General features: G+C 44.8%; 2 protein-coding genes across 3 annotated transcripts; both read left to right on the forward strand.

The window, feature by feature from the left end:
- The first annotated feature begins 318 nt into the window (after positions 1 to 318).
- On the forward strand, positions 319 to 6189 carry LOC132454708 (cytochrome c1-like). Of its 2 annotated transcripts, none has more exons than XM_060048234.1 (4): positions 319 to 492; positions 2726 to 2823; positions 3524 to 3596; positions 5028 to 6189. In XM_060048234.1, the coding sequence occupies exons 1-4, from the start codon at positions 420 to 422 to the stop codon at positions 5531 to 5533; spliced, it is 750 nt and encodes a 249-aa protein (XP_059904217.1). In that variant the 5' UTR covers positions 319 to 419; the 3' UTR covers positions 5534 to 6189. The 2 variants fall into 2 exon arrangements, with proteins under 2 accessions (XP_059904217.1, XP_059904215.1); XM_060048232.1 differs by having other exon boundaries at positions 3524 to 3595; positions 5024 to 6189.
- Positions 6190 to 6335: 146 nt separating this feature from the next.
- LOC132454706 (retinitis pigmentosa 1-like 1 protein) lies at positions 6336 to 8822 on the forward strand. Its single transcript, XM_060048230.1, has 2 exons — positions 6336 to 7453; positions 7839 to 8822. The coding sequence occupies exons 1-2, from the start codon at positions 6592 to 6594 to the stop codon at positions 7874 to 7876; spliced, it is 900 nt and encodes a 299-aa protein (XP_059904213.1). The 5' UTR covers positions 6336 to 6591; the 3' UTR covers positions 7877 to 8822.
- The last annotated feature ends 200 nt before the right edge of the window (positions 8823 to 9022 follow it).

Raw genomic sequence — 9022 nt, forward strand, 5'->3', positions numbered from 1 at the left:
AAAATACAGTAACGTGGGTCTGATGTTGTGATCTGCGTTGCATGCTGCTCTCTGATTGGCTATTTAGAGTCACAGGTGCGCCAATTGGGTGTGGAGCCAATGACGGCACAGTTAGACAAAATACCGACCGAAAATACCAACAAAAATAAAACGTAAACAATACAAACATGCGAAAAACATATGCACGAAGTATTGCATACATGCATTGTTTTCCAAAAAGCTTTCCTCTGGATTTTGCATCTTTGATAAACTTTTAGTTGTCATGTCTCCTAGGGGATGGGCAGATGACGTAGGGGCCGAGGGGGGTACATAGGGAGGCTTCGTACATTGCGTTCCGTTCACTTCACCTCTCACTCAGCAAACCTCCTGCAGCCAGTGACCACGCTTCTCCTCGACTCCACACACTGAACCCAGCGAACATGTTCTGCAGGCGGGCATTGCAGCGCTTCGGACCCCTGACTCAAAGGGCAGCCAATCCGTCACTCCGAAATGGTGAGTAATGCACTGTGTAAAGCTGCCGCTGTTTATTGCGATTGGTTTATTAAGCAGCATGGAAGAAGATGCAATCAGCAATTAAGCCATGCATTTGGCATATTAATGTTCGCAAATTTCGATCAAATTTGAACGATATATATTTTAAAGTAGACCACTTGGAATTGTTGCAATGGAATTGCTTTACGCGTTTAAAGGGACTGTTTACAACTGAATGTAGATGTTTAGAAGTGGTGCTCCGTTCCAACACAAAGGAGGTGTGTCCTAGCGCATTGGGAACACCGAGTTCTGCACAAAATGTTTCCAACGCTTGCAGAGTTCAGTTTAATAATTTGCGCATTTCTAATGTGCTTCAGATGAATTCAATAATTTGGTTTGGGTAATTGAATAATGAGGCCTGGCTTTCTATCTAATGCGACTAATAATCTCAAGTTATTTGTCCATACAATATAGGCCTAATGCAAAGAAACGGTAGCCCTAGCCTAGACTATTGGAGGTGAGTCAATCCATACATTGAATTTTAAAATGCATTCATAAAAGTGTAGTTTGCAGCCTACAGGGAATATGAAGTGAACGTCACTCCACGTTGCACGTTAACCTGCCCGCACGCTGTCTAGAGGTCGCCCCCCCGTGCCCCCTGCTCTCTGCAAGCTCCTGCCCCCCTGCTGTCTCAGAAGATGGCGTCCTATGTGACGTAACTTCACGGCCCCTATAGGTCCTGCTCAGCTGTATGCACGCAGTATGTCCAGCCGTTACATAACGCCAGACAAACTGCCTCTTCCAGCCCTGCCCCCAGTCAGTGCTCCTGCGAACTCTTCCACGTACAAACTTTTTCTACAGCATTTTCTTGTGCACCAATAGTTGAAGGTAATTTAATTGTGTAGTATTGCACATGTCGACCTGTAGGCAAAGTGCTGATAATTGGAAGTGAGGGTAACCCCTTTGGCAGCCTCTTGTTTAAATTGGCTGACAAAGCTTTCAAATTCGTTTTTTTGGTTTTGCTCTACCTTAACCTTGTCTCAGGGATTAGATGATTACCCTTTATAAATACTCTACTTGGCCATGGCCGTGGCTACACTGCTGAGTCAAAGGAATTAGTACAGTCAACGCACGCAGTGGCTTCTAACGTGGCTCCCTCGGAGTCCATGACACTAGTTCTTTGCATTCCTGGTGACAGACAGAGCAGGTGCTTTACTGGCCTGTACATTGTGTTCTGTCATGCTTTGCGTGATAGCATTCATAGGGGACACATGACCTTCTACACGCATGCTTAAAAACACCATGTATCTATATTAGTCTGACCTGTCAATGTGAGGCAATACAACAATTATTTGAGCTGCTGTTGAAGCCTAAGACATTGTGGTCTGCACATTGCCACTTATGTGCTGTACACGCCAATTACTGCAGGTGTGGGCCGCCGGCTTTGGTGTGCCTGTGTTGACCGGTCTAGGTAAACAATCGCGTGGGTTTTGATCTTCCAAGAGATTACACAATGGCGTGGTTGTATTTATGGCCTGCTCCCCATGCACCACTGGCAATCTGATTAAATCTGATCACTCGGCACACAGCCTGCGTGTCGTTTCGTAGCACCACACACACGGAACCAATGTGGGCCAGCATAAGTCGGTGGAAGCGCCTTCCTCTCAACTCCACCTGGTTCGTGTTTGGTCTCGGGAGTGCAGCATGCTGCGTCTGTAGTTCAGTTACTTAAACCTGTGGAAGCCAAGCCCAGCCACCCATGATGGATAGTTCTTGTTTTGAGACGTGGACGTCTAAATGGCTCAAATCAGGAAGTGTGCGTGTTTGTGTTTGTGCGCGTGTTTACATGGGGTGGAGGGAGGCTATAATCTGGGACAATTCTGTGTTGTGCTTGGCTGCTCGCAAATCTTTCCATCTCCTGTGTGTCCAACAAGAGGGCACTGTAAGAGGATTATGGGATGGGGGGGCTGTGTTGTCTCCGACGCGACGGACTCTCATTTTGTTATGTATACCAAGGTCTGACCGTGGGAACTGAAATGTAAAGGACGGCGTTCCGATGGCCCATAAATCTAGCATCACATATTTTTTACTTTGAAATCCCAAACACGAAAACGTGTCTGAAATCGTTATCTTGGAAGAATCCATTTGAATCCACTGTTCATCCATGACGGAACAGATTGTGTCAGGAATGCTAATGCTTGTATTGTGTTTATGACGTTAAACATCTAATTCTTGATCTTGTCCCTCCTCGCAGCGGTTCCCGTGCGACACATGGCCTTCGGCATCCCCGGCTCGTCCAACATGGCGTACTTTGTCATGTGTGGAGGCGGCCTCACGGCGGCCATGGTCTATGTAAGCATCACTTCAGTTCTGCTAAAACTCCATCACCTAGTTGAGAGTAGTGTTCCTAAATGAGTCAGTTTGGTATGTAACGTTTTTCCGGCTCATGTATAATTATACGTTTGAATTATGCACACAAACCCAAGGTACTGTCTAGCTGGTGACGCGCTCTTAATGTGTTGTGCAAACATGGATCTTTTAATCTTGTCGCCTTTCTCTGTTGCTCTAGTGCTGTTGAAAGTGAATCTAAGGTCTATCAAATGGGGCCTAAACATTCATAGAACGCTCGGTTCAATTTGATTCCTGTTGGTCCCCATCTGACGTATACATGTGCTGTTGGCGTTGTCTATACAGTAGATAAAGTTGGCATAAGGGTCACTCCAAAATAATAATAGTTTGGTATGACTGTTCACCCTGGATGAGGGTCAACAATGACCTTTTGTAAAATGGTTCTAGTTCCCTTAAACCCAAGCATGTCCTGCTCCCAGTAAACGACACTCTGAGGCTGAGCAGGGCTCGACTGACATGAAGCGTTTATTAACCAATCTCTCTACAGCCTTTGACTTTTGCACAAGCATGACTGAGAATAACTGGTTAAGTCATCGGGCAGACATTTGAACAGCCTGTGCTTCAATGCTTGCTTGGTGATCATATCTATTGTAGTGTTTCAATGTGAGATGTAAATAATGGTATGTATCTGTGCCCTGAACAGGCCTACAAGACAGTAAACGGAGACAGTGAGAGGTACAACGACAGACTGGCAGAAATTGCCGCCCCAAAAGAAGGTGAGTGAACAGTCATCAATCTCTTGGTTATATTTTGGTGAGGTAAGCTTCTTGTTTCGTTCTGAACCAAATCTCACGAACGTTTGACGCAATAATATCCAGTAGTACTTTGTATTGAAAAGGAACAAAAAAAATAAGCATGGAAGGGCTATCGCTCTTCCATGTTGACTCTACGTGCTGTAGGAACCCAATTGGCATGCAGCACAAAAGCTTCTTATCAGAGATGCGTGTGACGAAATTGCATTAAAGAGTTTCCAACATTTTGAAAAACTTGTGGGTGAAAAGAATCCCCTGAAATGGTTTGAGACCGATGAGGTGCTCGTCTCTCACGCGTTGGCAGGTTAAACCGCCCACATACCGGGCTTGCTAGACTGGGCACCTTGAATAGATTAGTCTGGCCTGTCCGATCTGCTCTGCGTCAGCCGTGTGTTTGTCAATGGACTCAGTCTGGGGCCGCAGGGAGCCTGGCTCTGTGCCCCGACCAGCTAAGTAGTTGTGGGCCCCGTCCCTCTCTAAAATAGCTGGGAGACTGGTTAAACTGGTCAAAATTAGAGCTGAAATCCCCTATTGACTTAAATTCAAGCTTTTGGAGTTACTTGCGTGGGTTGAAGTGAACTTGCCATTATGATGGTGACCCTCAAGGTATACTTTGTGACAAATTAAGAAACTTTATAAAAATGTAAAGTTAGTTGAATACTGCAATGTGATTTCAGTCTCAAACATTTTTTTTCGATCCCACTTGGTTGACTTTTACTCTACGAGTTCAAGCTTGCGGCTCACTTTAAATTGAATATTTCAGTTGAATATGATGGAGACTGGTTGTAGTTCCACCTGCTGCCTTCACTTTCTATCATTTTTCATACTTTATTATTTTACCCCCTGATTTTTGCTTCAACGCAAATTAGCTTCACTTAAGCTGAGAGTTGACAGATTAAACTGTTTAATTCTCTCGCTCAGTAATGATCCGTGGCTTAGTAGTTGAGAGGATTATCATTTGACCCTCAGTGTTTGATCCTTGTCACCCTTAGGCGATTAGTATGCATGGTGACTGACTGCAACGTGTTGGTATGTCAAGTCAACAAAAGCAAATTTTCCGATTTGACGCTAGCAACCTGTTGCTGACGCTAAAGTTCTTGGCCGTTGTCAGTACAACATTCACATAAGCAAAGATCTGTTAGGTGGAACTTTGCTGCTGGCATAAATTAATGCGTCTTTAATTTAATGTGCTAAATAGTTTGGCAAGTGCCTCCAAAGTTTAGAAAATGGTTTCATAAAAATATCGATCGCCGATGCTAGTGACTAACAAAACTCTCAGATATTTGGATTATACCTAGCGTGGTTTCAATGGCTCAATTGATACAAAATCAGAGGGGTAACTTTCCGAAATTCCTAGTTCCTCATCTCACCACCTGTCCTCTCCTTCCTTGGCAGCTCCAGAGGCTGAGCCCACACCAGCAGCTCCAGAACCCGCTGTTGAGGCAGTCGCAGTAGAGGCCGTCACAGTCGAAGCTGTCGAGGCCGTCACAGTAGAGGCCCTAGCCGTAGAGGCTGAACCCGCAGCAGTGGAAGAGGCGGTGCCCGCGGCCGTCGAGGTGGTGGCGGAGGCTCCGGCGGCCGAGGCTGTATCGGAGACCGCCGCCGAACCCGCCCTGGAGGCCGTCGCCGTGGAGGCCGTTCCTGAAGCAGCCGCTGTTGTCGAAGAGGTGGCGCCGGCGGAGTCGGTCGTCGAGTCCGCTGAGCCCGCGGTGGAAGAGGCCGCCCCCGCCGCCACAGAGGTGGCTGACTCGGTCGAGGTCGTCGTCGTGGAGGAGGTGGCTGCCCCAGCGGAAGCCGCCCCGGTGGAGAGTGAGGGTACAGTGGTAGTAGAGGACACCCCTAGCCCCGTTGAGGTCGCCCCGGAGGCCGACGCCGCCGCCACCATCGTAGCGGCGGCCTAAAGCGCGGGCCCAGCCCCAGTAGTGCTGTAGTTAGCTGTGCTTTCCTAAACTCTCTTCCCAACAAGGTGGACTGGAGGGGAGAGTCCCAAAGGGCGAGGGGAAACTTGTAGTCACACACGCCGAAATGCATACCTGCTGCTGACATTCAGTCTGGTAAATGGGCCATTTAAATGCCTCACTCTTGAACATCTTTTAAAAAGATGGTTTCAAGTACTTTACTGATTTTCTGTCCGTGCCTTACTATGGGCCAAGGACGAAGGCCTACTACCCCCTGTTGTCTTTGTCGTTGTTGGGAGTTGTGAGTTTTGTTCCTTTGCAATAGGAGTCTTAAGCCAACCCAAATGCCAGTTCCTCGTGTTATCTGAACTGGTTCACTGATGGGAGGGTGTAAAACTTCGTTTCAGATGATATTTCATTGTTCATAAATGTGTATTCCTGAGTCATGTTTAACTTGCAATTAGTTCAACATCTGTCAGTTATTCTGTTTGAATAGCAATCACCTTTTCTAGAATGATTCACTCCAATTTGAATATGACTGTTCATTTCATCCAGCATCACCCCTCATTCTCAATCTTCATTGCATTTTTGTACTTGGAACTTGGACATGCCAAGTGGATGATGAGGAAAGAAGTTATTCAATAAAGAATTGCTAATAATTGTGGTCTTAGTTTCAAATTGGTTTAATCTCCTTCTGATCAACAAATGCCTTCCCTTTAAAATCCAAGTTTGAGGTTTTCATCAACTCTTCTGAAATCGTCAATCTGGGATTTCGCTTTTTGCAAACGAAGGCATGGGAATTAAAAAATGTATGCATTATACTTCTGTATTTTGGAGCTTTGTTGTGCCTCAATTATACGTACGCATAATGGCTCAGTAAACCAACTTAATTAATACAGATGCCACCATGTTATGCATGTACATTAAGCAACAATTGACTTTTTTTCATATATACAAGACCCTAAACCACATGAATTCCTGTTGCATAAACAGCCAATTTAGGTCATACAGGCTTTGTATGAGGTTGTGTAGGTTTAAATTGCAGAATTGCACTTTAAATCATGCCAGTCAATTTCAGAGGGGCATTCCTCCCTTTCTACTCCCCAGGCTTTCTTCCAGGTCTTATCACTGCTGTGAGGGCTTGGGCTGGCTCTACAGCTGAGATCGCGGCCGCTACTGTGGCTGAGAAAAGCGCCGTGGATGTTCTCCGGCCCGTGCAAGAAAACAATCTGGTCCTACAGGCATCGAAAGTCCTCGTAGACCAGGACGAAATAGATTCTGAAGGTGCTCCTAACGTTGAGATGCCTGCCGACGCAACTGATGTCTCGGGAGATGCAAATACTCTCTATGCGGAGGAGGTGAGACCCGAGGAGGTTACAGGTCCAACGGTGGAGGAGTCGGCCGTGTCGGAATCTGAAGTGCCTTTGGAGGAGGAGGCTTCAGTGGGGAAGGAGGCTCAGCCAGAAGAAACGGACGAGGCTGAAGAGCCCACTGCTGAGGAGGCCCTGGACGTCGTAGCATCCTCTCAGGGAGAGGACGGTACTCTGGCCGGGAACGCTGACCGAGCAACCGAAGCTTCAGCAGTTTCCGAAGAGGAGGCCCCTAGGGAGGCGGGGCCCGACGAGACGGGCGCGTTGGAAGAGGAGTCTGCGCTGATCGGGGAGGCGACGGGCCACCCGGCAGAAGCAGACTCCGGATCCTATGCGGAGATTATTCAAGCTGTTGAGCCACTGTTGACATCGGAGGCCCCAGTGAAGGATGCTGGACATTGCGTATCCTGCCACGCTTCTGATAACGCCGGAGAGGGAGTGGCGCCACCTGGTGGGCTTGAAGTAGAAGTGCAGCAAGTGGTCGATGGTGACAGTGGGGAATCCATGGATTTAGCAGAAGCTACTGAGGGAGTGTCTGCTGTGGACGGACAACGTAAGATGGACACACATATGTTGCACACATGGTTTTCTGTGATGATAGGAAGCCTTTTTGGGCACCTTCGTATACAACCTGATATATTCACATTCAGAGACAAATCCAAGTGATTGTATCACCTCCATCACATATCTATCACATTATGCTCATTGGTTATAACACAGTTGTAAAGACTTCCAAAGTTACATAAATAACAAGTCACTTGTAGGGACTCAAGTCGAAATAGTTTAGGGACAGATTTTAATGTGAAGTAAATAGAGCAGAAAAATGATTACACATGTCTTAGAAAGATCCACTCATTGTCAAATGTTCAAGGTATCTAACATTGGCCCTTCATTGGTATAATTGATTATCCCACCTATCCTTCTCTTGTGTTTTGCAGTGGCTGAGAGTTTGACTTTGGTTTCAGCCGAGTCGTGAGAGCAGGGAGGTGAAGTTATCTCCCCTGACCAGTCCTCTTTCCATGATGAGTCCAGCTTGGTGGAAAAAACTGAGATATGCTTCTTTAGTTATCGTCTGCCTCATAGCATAATTGCCGAAGTCATATTAAGGCCACATTGTGATATCGAACCGAACTCTACCATGGACCTATAAAGAAAATCTACTCTCCTAATGCTGCTGATTCATTGGCTGTATCCTAAGCCAATCAGAGCGCTTTTTACATTCCATATTATCTATCTGACTAAGTCATTGATTTGGGAATTTTTGACACTAAATACAAGATAAACCTTAAAATCGGACTTAGGAATTATGCTGTGAGGCTAAGGAAATTAAGTTGAATGGTGATTCTTATTTTGCATTATCCTTACTCATGCTGTCCCTGTTGTGTTGATGGGAGGGCATCTTGTTATGGTTTTACCACATATCTTCTTCAACATGTTAACACATTAACACATATTTTTGTGATAGATTGAATATTATATAATGCAGTTTATTTTCAAAAGTAGACGTTGGTGTCATTAGGTCAAAAAGTGTTACATTTCGATTCATATTCTAAGAAATAAGAAATTGAAGGTATTTTATATCTATATTTATCATATAAATACAATGTATATATCCAAATACAGTATATGTTTATTATTGTATTATTATTTATGATATATTTGTTTTTCGTTAATATCACATTGTGCAATATGTCTAATAGTTTGGACGTCACATATATTTGTGTTGAATAATATACTTTTATATATTTGAAGTAATCGAAGACCTTAAATGTCAAGGATGAATTTGAATGTCATTACTAAGGCAGTCATCTTAACTTCTTTTGATTGAGGTCTATAGGCCATATGGCCTATATTTTTGTATATGATTTGGGAAGTTTTAATAAACAATACCATTGTGAAATTAAATGTGAGATATAACGTCATCTCGTTCGTTTAATCTTTCATACCAATGACAATCTCAAGGGCAGGCCTACGTAGAATCAAATTATATGAAGGATTTAAAATGAAAGGTTTATGCAGGTATAAATGGATCAAAGAAACGAGAGAGGACAAACAAAGATACAAAGGTTAAGGAATTGCATCCTAGATTCTTAGACGTTTTCAATTGGTGGACTATTGATTG

Source organism: Gadus macrocephalus, chromosome 3 (genome assembly GCF_031168955.1).
Source record: "Gadus macrocephalus chromosome 3, ASM3116895v1".
Lineage (NCBI taxonomy): Eukaryota > Metazoa > Chordata > Actinopteri > Gadiformes > Gadidae > Gadus > Gadus macrocephalus.